We start from the raw sequence: 18,509 nt of genomic DNA on the forward strand, positions 1-18,509 counted from the left end.
AAAGTAATTGTTAGAGTATCCGATGATTGTGATCCTGGAAGAGATGGGAATGGTTTCTCCATTTCTTTTGGTATTCTGATTTGATATTCAAATAAAATTGATTAAATATTGCACGTGGCCAAAGACTTTACAAAATAATTATGAACTTGTTAGATGGAGTTCCTGTATCCGACGATTGTAACAGAAATAATCCTGGAAGAGTGAAGAAATAGAAGGCTCTTCTATTTTTTCAATTCTAAGATAATATCGCACGTGACCAAAAATGTTACGAAATAATTGTGAAATTGTTAGAGTATCCGATGATTGTGATCCTGGAAGAGATGGGAATGGTTTCTCCATTTCTTTTGGTATTCTGATTTGATATTCAAATAAAATTGATTAAATATTGCACGTGGCCAAAGACTTTACAAAATAATTATGAAATTAACAAAATAATGTTAGACGGAGCTACTGCATCCAACGATTATAGCAGAAATAATCCTGGAGAAGTGGAAGAATTCCACTATTTTTTCAATTCTATGATATATTGCACGTGGCCAAAAATGTTACAAAATAATTATGAAATAGATGGAACTCTTATATTAATGATTGTAGTAGAAATAATCCTGGAGAAGTGAAAGAATTCCACTATTTTTTTCAATTCTATGATAAAATCGATTAATAAATATTGCACGTGGCCAAAAATGTTACAAAATAATTATGAAATTGTTAGACGAAGCTAATATATATGGTTCCTCCATTTTTTTTTTTTGGTATTCTGATATTTAAATAAAATCGATTAAAATCCGACGATAGCAGAAATAACCCTGGAAGAGTGAAGAAATCGTTCTTCCATTTTTTTTTGCTATTCTGATATTTAAATAAAATCGATTAAATATTGTACATGACCGAAGTTTACAAAATAATTATGAACTTGTTAGATGGAGTTCCTGTATCCGACGATTGTAACAGAAATAATCCTGGAGAAGTGAAAGAATTCCACTATTTTTTTCAATTCTATGATAAAATCGATTAATAAATATTGCACGTGGCCAAAAATGTTACAAAATAATTATGAAATTGTTAGACGAAGCTAATATATATGGTTCCTCCATTTATTTTGCTATTCTGATATTTAAATAAAATCGATTAAATATTGCACCAAAGACTTTACAAAATAATTATGAACCTGTTGGAGTTCTTGTATCAATGACTATAGTAGAAATAATCCTGGAGAAGTGAAGGAATTCCACTATTTTTTTCAATTCTATGATAAAATCGATTAATAAATATTAAACGTGACCAAAAATGTTACTGTATCGATGACTATAGTAGAAATAATCCTGGAGAAGTGAAAGAATTCCACTATTTTTTTCAATTCTTCAAATGATAAAATCGATTAATAAATATTACTGTATCGATGACTATAGTAGAAATAATCCTGAAGAAGTGAGGGAATAATGGTTCCTCCATTTTTTATCATTGCTCAAATTTTATTGAATTTTTCGATAAAACCGACATTACGACTTTAAAAAATAATCGTGAAATGGAGCTAGCTGGTAACAGCAACGTTGGAAAAACGATTATTCGCGCTTCTCCCACGAATTTTATTTTATTCAAATTTCACTTCACGTCCATCCATAATTATTGTATTATACCGTTAAATCGACGAATGATTGGACGGAGCCTCTGACTTCGTCACATCTTTTCGAAAACAAGAGGCAGAGGAAGAGCGAATTTTTCGATCGCCGGGCCACAAAAGAGTTTCCTCGGGGGCTTGGATATCCGAGTTTCACCAATCGATACAATTCCGTGTACACGCGCCTCGGAACGCATTATTGGCTCGCGTTCGCCGTTTGCTTTTAAATAGCGCTATTGTTTTTTTCAAGTGCGCCTCCACCATCTAAACAGAGAGACAGATAGATAGAAAGAGAGACACGCTGTTGATGCACATGTAAGCGTTTACGTAACAGAAAATGCACCGCCTTAACCGACTTATTTGCCCGTCCTTTCTTTTTTATCTTCCCCTTTTCGATCCATTTTTGATCATATGGAACAGGGAGGCTCTCTCCTCGTTTAACTTCGCTAAACGTGCCTCGACTCGATCGCTGCTGTTCATCCCTCCCCCTTGGAATTGGACTCGGGCCAGGATACAAGCGTTATCGTACTTTACACGCCGCTCTTTCATCATCTTATGAATCACTGGGCTCCGCGCACTCGAAAGTTTGTCACATCTTGCGCAAACCGATCGATAAATCGCGATCAAAGAGTCGAGTAGGCGCGGATAACAATACACGCGGGGTCTTTGATTAATTATTCTACAATTTGTTTATCCAGTTTTATTTTAATTCTCACGGTAATCCGTAGAGAAATTAAGTATCGAAGTTTCAATCTTCCATTCGAATCAATCGTTGCAAATTTTGTAGAAATAATGAATCATGCGTTAAAATTTAAAAGTTAAAAGAAAATAGTTGAAAATAATTATTTGAAAGAATTTTGAAAGCACGAGGTGTTCGTAAAATAATCGCCAATTTTGTTCTCTCATCGATTCGTAACGCGCCACGACACTTTTCCAACTTTATCTCTCTTGCTTTCCTTCTCCGATTCGAAAACTTTTGAAGTCTCTCTCTCTCTCTTCCTCTCTCCCGGCCTCCTCGTCGGCCATCGCAACTGCGACTTTCTTTCACGAACGTGGCACGCAAACACGTGAAAACGCTTTTCCTCGCGCACGTGCCTTCCATCCGTTCGACACGCGTCGAACCGTCATTTGCATACGTATGCGCGTACGTTTGCTCGAAATTATGAATATCTTTCGCAACCAGGCAGTCGAGAAAAATTCCCCCCCTCCCTACTTTTCGATATCGTCCCCTTTTTTCACAAGAATCGAGAGAGAAACGAAATATCATTCGAGAGGTAAAGCAAAAATTTAAGAAGATACTTTGAAATTCGGATCTGTCGAGTATCTCAAACAATGTGAAAACGCGTTAAAACAATAATAAAGTATCAAAGAGCTCGATTACATCCCCTCTGTTATAATAGATTTCGAAAAGGGGGATTTTCAGTTTGCAAGTTTTCATCAAGTCAGCAAGAAGGCTTTGAATACCTCGTAGCACATCTTGAACCTTTGTAAAATTCACCTTTTTAAGCGAGTTTCGTGTCTTTGATCAGTCACCTTTCAATCTCTTTTTACCTTGTAACCTCCTGACAATTTTCCACCCTCGACGAGGGAATTCCTTCCCTTCCTTTTTGCGCCGATAGCCAGTCGTAACGGGTCATCGTTCCAACGCCGTATTTTCTTACCCCCTTATCAGTGAAATATATATTTTTCCCGATACAATCCTTTCTGATAAATCAACACGTTGAAAATGCACGCCAGAGCCACGCTACTCGGAGAAATGTAAATTGATATTTCGCGGTGGAAATTAAACAACGCATCTTTAAACAGGAGTACGAAGAAATATTCGATGTGAAAAACGATCAAAATTAACCAACTTTGAAATTCAAAATTTCTTGCGTCTCCGAAAGAATGGAGAAAAAATTTTGCCGAATCTCGTGAGATTAAAATTTGAACGAATTTCGAATGGTTACCTCGAAATCAAAATTTCTTCGAGCGAAAGCAAAAATATTCGGAGAAACGCGGTCGAGAGATTAAAATTTGAATTTCTCCCTTGGAAAAGGTTGCCGGATCGGTCGAACTATCCCGGCAAAATTCCTCCAATAATAATCTGGATCATTAACCGATGTTACTTTGTTAATGTAAAACGTCAATTATCCGGACACCGACTATTCGAACATCGATTATCTGGACTCCCAATTATACGGGCATTGCCTCTCGATTATCCGAGACATGTAATCAGAGATTCTTGCACCATGTAGGTCACCAAGTCGAAAATCTACTCCCCACCACGCTCCTCCCCTTTGCATCGCGCTTCACGTGCAACTTCGGTATCGGTTTGCAAAAAGCTTTTAACGTATACGTACACACACACGTACGCGCGTGACACGAATTCCTGAAACGCGAATTTTGTTCTTATTTTCATCGCTTCGTTCCAAGAATTTCCCTCCTCCAAGAATACACGCAGATCTTTTCATTTTCCCTTTTCTTATTACTACCATTCCCTTCTCAACTGTCGAAAGTTGACGAGGAATCATATCACACTATTCCCGTAACGAAGATTCTTATTTAAATTTTCATCTTTCGACGGATACAATTACTCTTCCGTCTCCTTTTCCGACCAATTTTTATTATCGAGACAAAATTTCTGAATACTTATTTGAAAAAAAAAATTAACACCTTCGTTCGAAACGAGTAATGGCCGAATTGGAAAACATTCCTCCTTATCGAGTACGTATGCATAATCGTAACGAAGTTAACTAAGAAAAAAAAAAAAAAGGGGGGGAAGAAAGGGAACGAAGCTTCGTTACAATTACTCGAAAGAAGGGCGGCGGAATCGAGAGAGATTGAACGAAAATTACACGCGTACCAATGGAAACGTTGGATATAAAACGCGGGGAAAAGAAACAAGTTTTCTATCCGTTATCGCGACGAGCACGTTGCAACGTCATTAGCGTATAATTTCATTCCGTGTCGTATAATTGCGCGGCGTAATTGTCGACGACGGAAAATTCTCCGTGATACCGTAACGCGAGCAAACCTTTCTCGCATTATACGAGCCTTGTCTTCTTTCGTATCGAATCGTTCTGCTCTGGAGAGAGAGAGAGAGAGGGGGAGAGAGAGAGGACAAGCAACGGAAAAAGCCAGCTCATAATGGACACACGCATATATATATATTACCACATATTGTATATATATTTATGCGTGAATTACTTTCTAATTTTATCTCGATAATAAATACAAGCATTAAGAATGGATATGCTAATCGAGAAACGAGAGCGTTGCAAAGATCGAAACCAATGTACGATTTAATTTTCCTTCGCGTGGAACGATATGAATTTTAAACGTGTGAAATCTTGTCCTGGATAAGTTTTTCTTTATTTTTTTTTTTTTTTACTATCGTTTCGTACGATTCGAAATTTTTTAGAAAATCGGGATAACGAAGAGAAATCGATAATAAGAGTGTGGTTAATATATACTGTGAATATATGTTGTAAATCCAAGTTATCTTTTTTTCCTTTTTTCGAAATCGTTTTAATATTCAGTTCACGAATTCGTCCCCATTACCTTCTCTCTCTCTCTCTCTCTTTCTCTTCCTTTTTTTTAAAATTAAATTATGGAGTTTAACCTGTTGCACACTTCAATAGATATTAATATCGAATAATCTATAGATTGGATCCAATGGTATCGATTAATTAGAATAATTCTCCTTCTCGTTTCGAAATTTCCCCAGTTCTCATCCGAGATTTTTAACGATTTCCGTAACGACACGCGAATGGCGAATGAATCTCGATAATAAACACTTACGAAAGAAACAGATACGCTCGTGCAATAATTTTAACTCCGATAACAACCCATAAGTATCTATCTCCAAGCAGTGAAATATAAATATAGAAACTGGTGTTAAGAAAGTTTCGTCTTGTTCGTTGTTCCTTTGATTCTTCATTTTCTCGAGGCGGTCGAAAAAATTTTTTCGACCGAATTATCGCGAATCGCATAAAATAAATACTTTTCATTGGAAAAATTTTTCCTCGACTTTCCTATTCCTCGATAAGTAAAATTTTATTACGTACGAATAACCTTAGAGTTATTTATTTACTCGAACGAAAAGAAAGAGAAAAGAAAATAACATTGCCCTCCTCTTACCTATCCCAACTTACCACCGAGAGCCATTTGACCGCGTCGAGCGTACACGCTTCGAGATAACGAGCTCGAAAGGAAACCCCCTCCACGCGAAAGAAAAGGAGGAGAGAGACGTGGCAACTACGAACGAACGAACCACCAGTCGAAAGCACGTAGACCGTTTTCTCTGCGAGTGGAAGACTCTCTCTCTCTCTGTCTATCGGCGAAGACAATTCGCCTCCACTTTGCCCTATCGTTTCTCGCCGCGGTTCGCCGAGGATGGATCCGCGACACCGATTTGTCGTGGAGAGATTGTCGTCGTCCTCAGACGATCCTGCCTTCTATGATTTTGGCACGAGGCTCACGTGCAGCGATGGGGAGACGTGACGATCGGGACAAAGACGGCGGGGACCCGGTTTCCAAGCGTGGCATCCACCGCACGTTCGAAACAACGTCGTTCCTCTTCCTCTCCCCACTCCCCGCCAAATTCTTTTACCTTTGTCTCGCCATTTTCTCTTTCGCGCCGTTCCTTCGAAACGAGGGACCCTTCGAAACGACGGCGAGGCTTCTGAGATTTTGTATACGTCGAGGGGAAAGGGGAGGGTGTTTTAATTGGAATTTGACGAGTTCGACGAGTCTCTTTGGAAAGTAAGGATGATTTTTTTTCTCCCCCCCCCCCCCTTTGATAAATTGCGACCGGATGAAAATACGGGTTGATAATGAACGTGGATGGACGTGACGCGTGGAAAAACGAAGGTTTCCAAACGAAGTTTGAAATATTTGGCCGAACGAAAAAGCAAACTTGTCATCGATTTTTAATCGAAATGTTGTTGAAGTGAAATAGCAATGCTAATTCTCGAATATTGGAAAAGTTATTCGAGTAATTTGAGCTTTGTATATTGCGAATAAAAAAAAACACAGTTACATTAAATACCGTTTAAATTGGAAATTTATAGTAAGGTTTTAATACGACGTAATTGATACGAGCTTGCTAAAAAAAAAGAATTGATAAAAACGAATATCGGATCACAAAAATATCGAAATAATTAAGTAGACGATCGATTATTGCCTCTAATATTGCTGAATTACACATCCGAATTCGAATTTACTTCATTTCTAGTCAAATTTGAAAAAAAAAACACTCGACAAATTAAAAATTCCCTCTTTCGAAAAAAAATGATTTCGCGAAACGGAAAAGTAAATTAGAGAGCCAAGCGAGTAGTCGCGTCCGTCGCAAATTTCCACGAATTTCGCGGACGATAGTCTCATCGAAGCAGATGAGAAATAATTATTAGGCCGCATCTACGCTACTATATATTGACAGAGAGAATTTATTTTCTTACGATAAGTTCAGTTAGAAGTGATCAATTGATGCGTGACCCCGGGCTTATGAATGCCCTGCACACATGCAGCGGCAGTGGATAATTATTATTCGAACGAGTCCGCGCTCTCCCCGTTTATCGAGTTGGAAAACTCGTATCTACGGTTAACAACGAATGTAATAACAATTTCAAACTCGAGGAAATATTATTCTCCGCGTTACGTAAAAAAAATCCAGACGCCTATATAACGAACGTGGGGGGGGGGAATTAATAATTAATAATTTAACCATTATCGAATCCTCTCCGAAAAATTATTGAATAGACGAATTTGTGAATTTTTACCAACTTTTATTTCCCTCCCGTGTACGTCAATAATATTCATATATCTAACACGATCGAATAATAATCGACCGATGGTGAATATTTCCAAACGACATCTTTCCAAATTAATATTTTATTTGAACGAGCGCGTCGTTTCAATTAATTAATAAAGAACGCGTTATTATTTAGGTCGTTTTTCGAATGGAAAAATTTCTCGAGACGAGGGCTTCCTTCCTTTCTTTCTTCCTTCCTTCCTTCCTTCCTTCCTTCTTTCTTTCACCTATGCACGAAAACATAGGTGGAACAATCGGCTCTTTGTGGCTGGGCTGCCTCTGGTGTCGGGAGGCGATAATTCACGCTCGCCACAGTTGCGCAACCTTGAAGGAAACGGAAGGGTGGGGGAAATAATATTTACGATCGATGCCAAACGAAGAGACGAGCGAAGGAAAAGTATATAAAAGTGTGCGGCGGCGATGATGCAAACCATTGACAAATTTTCGTAACGACGAATCGAAATTGTTCGAAACGAAATTGTTGTTGTGTCAACCGAGACGATCTAATAATATCGATACCGTTTCGAGCCGTCGTATCGCGCCGTATAGCGCGATTGGAGCTTCAAGGCCGTTGAAATCGCGAGCAGAAAATATAACACGAGGTTCTGGCTCTCGAACCAGTTACACGCGGGTAACGCACGGTGTAACGAAGATTCGATAATTCGTGCAGCCGTTGTAGCTGAGACGAACGAGGCGAGTCTTGGTAGGTGAGAGTTGGCGGATGGAAAGTCGAGGGAAAACGCGAAATATAGAAAGAAGAGGATTTTTTTTCCTCTATAAAAACTGCGAAAATTGTAAAAACTTTCGCGATATCAGCTTGAAAACGTACAAGAAACGAACTTTTTATCTATTTATTATCGAGTAATTGTCATTAAGCTCGATTACTTATGCTAAATTATGCTAAATTATGCGAAAACTTTCGACGAAAAAAAAAAAAAAAAAGAATAACTCGAGTTGGAGAAAAAAGAAGGTTGGTCGTTCGATATTTGCTTCTTGGACGAAACAGAAAATAGGAGAAAGGGGAGACGAAAATTTCGATCGCTCGATCGAACTTTGCGAAAGGAAATTTTGTTTTTTCCCTTTTCGATTCCACCATCTAAATAAAAATTGAACGAATGGTAATTATGAATATTTGACAAGCATTGTTTAAAAGTTTGTAATTCTTTGCGCTTTGTGCAAAGCGTATAATCTTTCCATTGCCCTCGTAGCCAACGGTCGATAATCGACTATTTTCTCGCGGATCGATATCGTAGGAAGGTTGGAAGAACGATAAAAAAAAGGAGGAGGAGGAGGAGGAGGGAGAGGGGGGAATGTGTGACACGCGATGTGCGACACATTGACTGACTTAAATTGCAACACTGTGCAATACAACCAGTCAAGGTGACTGGAAGATATTATATAGTCGTCGATGCAAATGACACAGTTTGAACTCGAATATCGTTTACGCTTTATGCGCAATTTTCAGGGATTAATATATCACCTCTCTTTGCATCTTAATGCAAACGTTTGTTTCGAATTCAATCGCGGGATTTTTGATCGATAAATCGATCGAGTCGGTCTCTTTTGTACAATTATTAAAAACCCGTGTATTTATCAGCGAAATTAATATTTCTTTTTATACAAACGAAATATATATATACACGTAGCGTTTTTCTACGATTCAAGAAAGTACGAAGTAATTTCGAGAAAGAAATTAAAGAATCTCTTTTTCTTGAAAATATCTAGAAATAAGATACAGAAGTTTAGGATTCGATTAGTCAAAAGTACGGAATAATTGCTTCGAAAAGAAGAATGCATCGATACGATACGATTATTAACATCACCAAAATCATTCGATGCTATTATTATCGCGCGAGACGAGTTTAATATGGAAGAAGTATACTCGTATACACGTAAGAGCATGCGAACTGTGGAATATTATTGCATATGTAATCGTTCTTATCTACTAACCTCAAGAGTCATGTTTTGAAAACATAAATAGAATATAACCAGTCACGAAGTATACAAGAAATACGAGAAATATTAATCCCTCCTTACGAGAGATTAACAAAGAAAAAAAAAAAAAATGAATGAGAGGAATGTGATTCGAAACGTGGAAATGTTTTCAAAACCCGAGTTCGTAAACGAGCGCGAAACTCGTGAGAAGAAAAAGAAGGGAGGGGAAAAAACGGAACGAAGGAAAAAAATTATTTCACAAGCCTTTCAAAAAGGTCTCGCTTGACAGTTTCGCTCTATTATCCACGGCCGAGCACAGTTTCAATTACAACGACGAACGCGTATTCCACACACACATACACACACGCGCGCGCGCGCGAGTTAGAAATAAATTGCACACGTTATTCAAGGAGCAAGCGGTTAATTCGATCGAACCGTTAACTCGAGAAACAGGTGAACAAACGACCCGTCCGGCGAGACACAAGCGACGCTCCTCCCGAAACGAAACTTCCGTCCCGATCGATAAAACGAAATAAAGAAGTGACGAGAAGTAACGCGGAGAAAAGCGACGCGACGCGTCTATTTAAATTTCAACGAGATGATCGAGGTGACTTTCGAGCCGAACGCAACACCCGCCTCCCGCGCCCATTGTAAATTTGCCCCGGGCGAAAGCAGCACTTGACACTTGTCCAAAGATAAACGAGGCCGGCGTTGAAACATTAACGAGATCCCGCCGAATACCAAAGCGAAAATGTTAATCGGTTGACAGAGCCGATTTCACCCTGCCTCGCTCGAAAACGCTCCACAAAACGCTCCACGTCCATTGGATGCGGGCAGAGAAAGAGAGGAAAAAGAACACGCGCGTTGCAATCACCTCGATCACTCGTTCCTTTCGAGCCGGCACCAATCGGTGATAATTTCGCATCGTCCCGGCGAAACGGAACCTCCACCATCACCACCAAATTTCAGATCAAAAAATCATTCGTACCTACCCGACAGTCATAATCCAACGGTTGCCCGACAACGATTATATATACCCAGAGACACCGGCCTCCACAGGACCCGGAAAGGCACTCCTCCTCCTCCTCCTCCTCCTTCTCCACGTTCTCCAACCGACACGATCCCAACACTGGCCCAGTTTAACCGGCTATCGAACACCGGGGGGGAGAGGGGGGCAACCGAAGGGGGACGATGATCGATCGATCGTTTTCTCACCACGGTTGTGCACCAGGGGAGGTTGGAGGTTGGAAAAAAGGCGATATTTATCACTCGCGAGAAGCTTCGAAAACTTGGAACTTGAGGCAGGTTATCCCTGTGGACAAGCACACTATTTCTCCGACCGATCTTTTTGCTTCGTTGTTGTTATACATACGGAACGCACGTGCACTACGTGATCTCGTTTCGAGGGGGAAAGAAAGAAAGAAAGAGAGAGAGAAAACAGGGCCGCGGCACACACTCGCTGGAGCGAACAGGTGGGCGAAACACGGTGGGATATCACGGAGAGCTGGTGGCCACGCTGTGTACAGGGGGAGGGAGGGGGGGGACACGCGAGTCTCGTGAGATTCGTGAAACCGGCAAAAGAGAAGACGCACGCGTCGCGACGGCTTGACGTCGACTGAGGAGACGACGGATCCGCGCCGCGTCGCGTCCGTACGCCCCTGCTCAGCCCCCACTCGGCCACGCTTGGAGGCGCCACCGACGCTCTTCCAACCCCCTCTGGCTCTTCCCTCGCTCGTTCCATTTCCTATGTCTGTTCTCTGCCTTGCTGCTGCTGCTGCTGCGTCGTCCCGACCGCGTCTCCTTCGCTTTCCGCTCGTGTATACGCGTGTATCGAGTGAAGCTCGGTATCGGGACCAGGGTTGATGAATTTCCTTCTTCTCCCTTTCCGCGCGTGGAAAGGAAGGAAGCTGGCGGCAGAGACGAGCGGTGGAGAGTTTGATTCTTGAATTTTTCGATTCTCAAGTTTAATAATAACGATAATAATAATTTTTCTTCGAAATAGAAAATAAAAAGGGGTTACGTTACATCGGATCGATAAAGGAATTTTTCTTTTTTTTTTCTTTTATTTAAATTACGGGACAAAAATTGTTTCGATTCGAAGAAAACTTTCTTAACTCCACGGCTTCGTTCCCCTTCCGCTGGCCGGATATCGTGAAGTGACACGAGGGTCGGCCCTCGTGTGAGAACGCGTCATCTGATACCAATGACGATTGCCAACCCAGCCGGAAATGCTAATCGTGGCGTGTCATGCAATTTTTAAGAGGCGGATGGCCATTTGTCTCACGTGTCGATAGTAGTTGCACGCATTTGCTAAGCGATTTGATTCCACGGATCGATTGTGCCCCCCTCCTTCCGCGATGACGCGTTAATGTAACGCGTTGAGGAGCAACGTTGCACGATACGTTGCACGATTGCGTGAGAGAGTGAAAAAGTGGTTGGAAACAGAGATTAATGGTTTTATGATCGAGTCGAGTGGCATTAACGCCCCTGAAAATCGCAATAATCGCCAAAGCTGTTGCACCACGGTCATCGATATTTGATATTATTCTTCTCTAATTCTCCATGTTAAATTAGATTATTGCGGAAACGAAACGAATTCTTGATTTTAAGGTGCGAAACGGCGAAACAAGTTTCGTCGAAAATAATTTGAATCCATCGAGGAGCAAGGTTAAAATGAATGATAATAGATTAATTTAAGATTTTTTTTTTTTTTGATTTCTGGTCATATATCGATCGTAATTTTTTTTTATAGCGATCCTATTCGAAGTTATACTTCGTTACAATACACAATTCGCTTCTCTGCGATAAGAGAATTGATAAATTAATATTCAAATTGTATTCATCTGCTTTCGAATTTCGAGTCGCAACTATAGTCATTTATTTATCAATTTTATTTTATCACGTTTACAAATATCGGCAATTTCGTGAGCGACAAATAATTAATAATTAATCATTACAAATACGATTCGTCAAAGACTATTCTCCATCGCTTGAGAAATAAAGCGAGGCATCAAACAATGGAAAAAAATACTCGTACTCCCATTCTTCGAACATCCGCAAACAATTTACATAACGAATTAATCGGCCATATTCCATTCGCAAGTTAATGTTTCTACAACCATCTGTGGCAATGTAAATAAGCTTCGCGCTGTTGACATTATTAGCCACGTGTGACCTGATTACGGGTTCGGCCCAATTGTAAATTACTTCGAATATACTTGCACGCGGTAATAATTCATCGTTCACGGCCAGGATTATCAAAAGAAATCCTTCGACGACTTCAAATTTTAACGATTCAAGTTAAGAAATAATCAATTAACACTAGTAACATTCATTAGAGAGAATTAATTATTTATAAGTGTTATTCGAGCATTTTTTAAAAATAACATTATTCGAAATAATTAATTTTTCAACTCATCAGACTACTGACATGCCATCTGCATTATCCTTATATCATAAGTCATTATTAATCGATATCCTTTTCTTCCACTACCCTCTTTTCCCCCAAATTCCTCGGCTCGGTAATTTAACTTTTCACGATTTCGATCGAAATAATTTCTCCCGCGGTTTAAGAATAACTACACGTCGAACTACGATCCACGAAGAACTTCAATCACGCGCCATCAATGTTTTTACGCGAGACAAATTTCATTACGTTAATACTTACTCGAACGCCATCTACGATACGTCCGTTTGCCGAACAATATCCTTCTCACCATCGAGTCATTATTAATCCTAAACTCCCTTTTCACCCGCTGCTCTTTCCTTCCTCGAATCCGATAACTTCTCACGATTTCGACCACAATCTCTGCCACGATTCAAGAATAATTAACACGTGGTCCGAGAATTACGATTACACGTTTCTTCATCGAGGCGCGAGTTTCGTTTCGCCAACCGTTAGCACTCTCGCGAACGACCTTAAGCGCCATCTACATCGCATCTCTCGAAACAGTGTCTCCCTCCGCCAGCTAACTTATAAAGTCTCGCTTCACTCCTTTACTTCCCCCACCACTTTCTCCTCGAGTCCTTTCCCTTTCCATATCCCCCCGCCGTTTACGACTCCGTCGATCGCGAATCGAGTAATTTGCCCGAGTTGAGAGCAGGCTTTACGCTCGATCCGAAGAAACTCTAATTACGAGGCGTTTTTGGCGTTTCGGGCGACGTTTCATTATGACGTTAGTACACTCGCGCGGATGGCCCCGAGAGCCATTTGTCACGACTGTCCCAAGTTCCACCCGGGGTTTAATGTATCCGTGCTCCACGACGGTTGGTTCCTAGTACCACCGCTGGCATCGCCTTTGGTGCAATTTTCGAATGACAATGCGCCCGCCACCAGCCGGTGTCCCCTGTCGGACAAAATGGGTTTACACACGTATCGCGCGGCCGAGACGTGTTCCCCGGGCTAAGCCATATTGTTCGATAAGACACGAGACACGAGTTTGGACGAGTGTGAAATATCTCTTTGTCGGACCGATACTAAATATCGCTACGTTCGGTCAATGTAACGCGACTTTTTTCCGATTTTTCTTCTTCTCTTATGAGAAAATAGTCGCGATGGAACAATGGGTTCGCATCCATTTGCATTTCGATTTTATATTCGAGTCTGTGTAATACCGAGAATTTTGTCTCGTATGTAAAGATTTGATATTTCGAATATAAAATGGTGTAACGTTTAAGCGATATTTTTAATATCGTGAGAGGCGACATTATGCAAGCTCTAACGATTTCTAACGATCGCGAGTAGAACTCGTTATTGGATAATAGTACTTCCGCGAAATCTAGATAACATTCCTCCAACGATAGAGGACGGGGAGGAAGAAAAGTTTTGGTTTTCCTCGAATATGAACGTATATCTATATCTATTTCGATAAGCAAGGTTCGGGGGCACGAGATAAGCAATTTGTAAACAGAATGAAATCGGTGTTCATTCACTGATCCCGGGAAGAATTGCTCAAAGAGTTTCTTACAAGCACTGATGATTTCCAAATACCAATAACGTTATATCTGAAGAGTTCAGTCAGAAGCCGATTAGTTCTCTGAGAATCAATTGATCGACTTTTCTAATACAATCTGGAAAATTTAAACGACGAAGAGATTCCTTTACAGTTTTTCTCGAAGAATCACTTTTTAAACGCGATTTCTCGAAACATTCTCGATTTGATGCATGCATTCCTAATTTCTTTTCAAAAATCACGAGCCGTTCAAAAGCGAGGACAATTCAAACCGAAGTAACAGTTTCAACCGAGAATTATGAATTATTTTTCGCTCGTAATAGATAAGATCGCGGGTATAATTGGCCGCTAATAACTGTAATTGCATTGATTGCTCGCTACATATCAGAGGATCCGCCAGTACAAAGGAACTTGCATGCGCGGGATTCCGTCTGGAACGATCGATCGAGCATCCCGAATTTCGAGCGCGTGTTCGTTTCGTTCCAATTACTTTTTTCGAAAATCGAAAAATTGTCCCCTCGAAAACGCAAAGGAGAAGGTCTCCCGCGAGGTCTGTTGAGAATTGAACGGAATAAAATAAAATAGAGATGCGTCTATTCGTATCGAAACGAATATCGAAATATTCACTCGTCCAACGTTAAATTACGTTTTAATTATCGAAACGCTGCCAATTCATCCGCGAGTTGCAACTACCACGATTGCCAATCGGCAAATACAAGCACAAACGATATTATCGGAGCGGTTTATAAAAATGGGTTAATCGTAGTTATTCAGAATTGAGAAAAATTTTTATTATTCGGAACGATATTAAATTCGAAACTTTAGTTTTAAATTAAATTATGTAACTTTTTTTATATATTAATCGAAGCACAATTCTGTTTTTAGATACTTATTGTATATTTGATTTATAGGGAAAAGGCAAGGAAAGGCGAGAAAAAAAGTATTCCAGAAATTATTTTATATTTCGGCACTATAGATGATTAAAAATACTTTCTACCACGACAAAGAAACAGAGATCTTTCAAATTGACCGTTCTCTACTTTGCACTATAATTGATTAGTTCAGAGCATGAAAATACTTTCTACCACTTTTCCCTTCTTGCTTCGTCTCTTAAACATTCTTACAGAAAATAAAAGAACGATCTCCCCCCGGATCAAGCATTCCAGAAACCATTTTATCCATTTGCACTATAACTGATTAAAAATACTTTGTCTTTTTCCTTCCATCCCCTCGTTTCACCTTTTATTAAATATTCTTATAAAAAATAAAAGAAATAGAGACCTTCCAAATTCTCTACTTTGCACTATAATTGATCAGTTCAAAGCATGAAAATACTTTCTACCACTTTTTCCTCCTTGTTCCATCTCTTAAATATTCTTACAGGAAATAAAAGAGCGATTAAACATTCCATTTCACCCATTTGCACTCCAATACCAATTGCTCGAAACGCATCGTGCAAATTTTCCTTGTACACGAGTTGATGGATCTCCAAGTAGAAAGGAAATGCGTGAGAAGAAAGGCCTCGAAATTATCTCGTCCATGTCGTCGGTTCTTTCGGCGAAATTGTTAAACAGTGCCAAAATGATTAGCAAAGTGAATCGTCCCGATCTGGGTGTAAATCGGGCACGTTTTCTTTGAAAAATCGTTCGACAGATTCTCGCGGAACAAAGTCGCCTCGACCATTTCCGCTTCTATTTTCTAATTGGCTCGGAATTTGGATGAAAGTTTTTCCAAACTGATAAAAATGTGTGAAGTAGAAACTATTTTCAAGTTTTTCTTCAAACATCGTTTTCATGGGGGAATTTTTTCAGAATTGGAAAAAGATGTACTTCTCGAGTATAATAAAAATTCGGCGGAAAGATTATATCGAGCAATTTAAATAATAATTTTATCATCAATTTTCGTTGTTGCCCTCTAATCCGTACAGGCGAATAAAATTTGGTTACGTTATAATTTTTCAGAGTGGGATTGATTTTTCATCCAACGTTAAATCGAAGGCACGCGAGCGAAAATTTTGTTTTGCAGAGTTTCTATTGGCTTGATACGGGCTCGCGCGTGACCAGAATTCAATTCAGCAGATTTCCCCCGAAAAATATACTGTTTTTATTTTTTCTACGAGTATTTCTAGATTAATATTGTAAGGGATAGGTTTTCAAAATGATTGGTGCGTCATCTGTAGAGAGAGAAAAAATAAAAAAATAAAAAATAACAGAACGAAATATAACGCGATATTATAAAAATCATACCGTGTTTCACATGGAATATTTTTTCCAACAACAAGAATTCGAACCGTATTTTATATATATATATATATTTTTCCCCCTTTTTTATTTCAGTTTCATATAGTTCCAGGGAAAAAATAGGAACCACTTTTCCAATCTCTCTTCTCTATACACCTTTTTATCTTACTTATCCAATTAAGTATAATACCACAACAATACCTGTTCGTCATCGACGATAGCAGAAAAATTCACAATTTCCAAAATCTGTCCAAAAAATTTCAGTCTGGGAGAAATCTAAAATGTACGAAAAAAAAAAAAAAAATTCAAATCAAGATCAATCGATAGAGAGATGGGAGAGGAGTAGGAAAAAATAGGAACCGTCCACTTTTCCAATCTCTCTTCTCTATACACCTTTTTATCTTACTTATCCAATTAAGTATAATACCACAACAATACCTGTTCGTCATCGACGATAGCAGAAAAATTCACAATTTCCAAAATCTGTCCAAAAAATTTCAGTCTGGGAGAAATCTAAAATGTACGAAAAAAAAAAAAAAAAATTCAAATCAAGATCAATCGATAGAGAGATGGGAGAGGAGTAGGAAAAAATAGGAATCGTCCACTTTTCCAATCTCTCTTCTCTATACACCTTTTTATCTTACTTATCCAATTAAGTATAATACCACAACAATACCTGTTCGTCATCGACGATAGCAGAAAAATTCACAATTTCCAAAATCTGTCCAAAAAATTTCAGTCTGGGAGAAATCTAAAATGTACGAAAAAAAAAAATTCAAATCAAAATCAATCGATAGAGAGATGGGAGAGGAGTAGGAAAAAATAGGAATCGTCCACTTTTCCAATCTCTCTTCTCTATACACCTTTTTATCTTACTTATCCAATTAAGTATAATACCACAACAATACCTGTTCGTCATCGACGATAGCAGAAAAATTCACAATTTCCAAAATCTGTCCAAAAAATTTCAGTCTGGGAGAAATCTAAAATGTACGAAAGAAAAAAAAAATTCAAATCAAGATCAATCGATAGAGAGATGGGGAAGGAGTAAGGAAAAATAGAAGTGGAAAGTTGGGAAGGGAGGGAGGGCGCGGTAATATTTTTCCAAGTATCGATTCTACGACCGCGGCTAGGTACAAGTTTCCAGTGGAATTCTGTCGATCGCACGTCATCCCTCGCACGAGTCTTTTTAACCCCCAGGAGCGTGCCGCTGACGGGAAAGTTACCGCTTCGAGTGGGAACTTTTTAGAAGTTCGCCCGGGGGAGCGGCGCGGAGATTAGCCCTGGGGAATTAGAGTTTCCGCTCTACAATGAGTAGAATTCAGAAACGTCTAACCGTTGAAAAATCGATCGAGTATGCGTATATACATATATATATACATATAAGTTCGTCCAATAGCCGTCTCATATTTTCACATCGACCGGTTTGATCGATCGAAGAATGGTCGATGGAAAGGATTAGAGAAAAATTCTCGTTAATTTCGTGAATTATTAATCTCGAACACTTGGCCACCCTTCGTACGATTATACAAAGAGGCGAGGCTTAGGCGAGTTTAGACGTAACCTTGTTTAGTCTTGCACACAGCCTCATTTAATCCGGTGTAATCCCATTTAAACTTGCATCAGTCTCGTTTCCAACACATGATCTCGTTTAATCTCGCCATAGTCTTACACACCCTTATAATAGTCTTGCGAAGCTTTGTATAATCTTGGAAAGACTTGCACGATCTTACGCAGTTTCATACAGTCCTCGATACTTTGTACCGGGCGTGCTTTATAGACACGAGCCATTTTCTATTAATTCTGCACCGCGCTAATTCCTTTTCAAAACAGTGGCAAGCACGTACGCTATACATCGTATCGGGGCGCGTAACCTCCACCGCGTTACACCGTTTAAGCATTATTCCATTAGGAACGATGCGTGGAAGACTGGAAGCAATTCCACGGGAAGTCGAAATTTCGGAATTTTT

At 39.5% G+C, this 18,509-nt stretch overlaps 1 protein-coding gene and 1 long non-coding RNA gene across 28 annotated transcripts in view; one reads left to right on the forward strand and one right to left on the reverse strand.

Moving 5' to 3' along the window:
• Positions 1-18,509, reverse strand: part of LOC107994778 (CUGBP Elav-like family member 2) — a 383,891-nt gene that overhangs the window by 339,273 nt on the left and 26,109 nt on the right. For 24 of the 27 annotated variants that reach the window (XM_062085647.1, XM_062085636.1, XM_062085629.1 and 21 more), the window contains exon 1: positions 10,340-10,959. The exons of 1 other annotated variant lie outside the window; for it this stretch is intronic. In XM_062085647.1, coding sequence (XP_061941631.1) covers positions 10,340-10,350 — 11 coding nt within the window. In that variant the 5' untranslated portion in view covers positions 10,351-10,959. Of the gene's footprint in view, positions 1-10,335; positions 10,960-13,014; positions 13,275-18,509 lie in introns of those variants that run through there. 2 more of the 27 variants (XM_062085686.1, XM_062085665.1) reach the window with 2 other exon arrangements.
• Positions 1-18,509, forward strand: part of LOC133667393 (uncharacterized) — a 70,192-nt gene that overhangs the window by 41,715 nt on the left and 9,968 nt on the right. The window lies entirely within an intron of this gene.

The sequence above is a fragment of the Apis cerana genome, linkage group LG1, assembly GCF_029169275.1.
Source record: "Apis cerana isolate GH-2021 linkage group LG1, AcerK_1.0, whole genome shotgun sequence".
NCBI lineage: Eukaryota > Metazoa > Arthropoda > Insecta > Hymenoptera > Apidae > Apis > Apis cerana.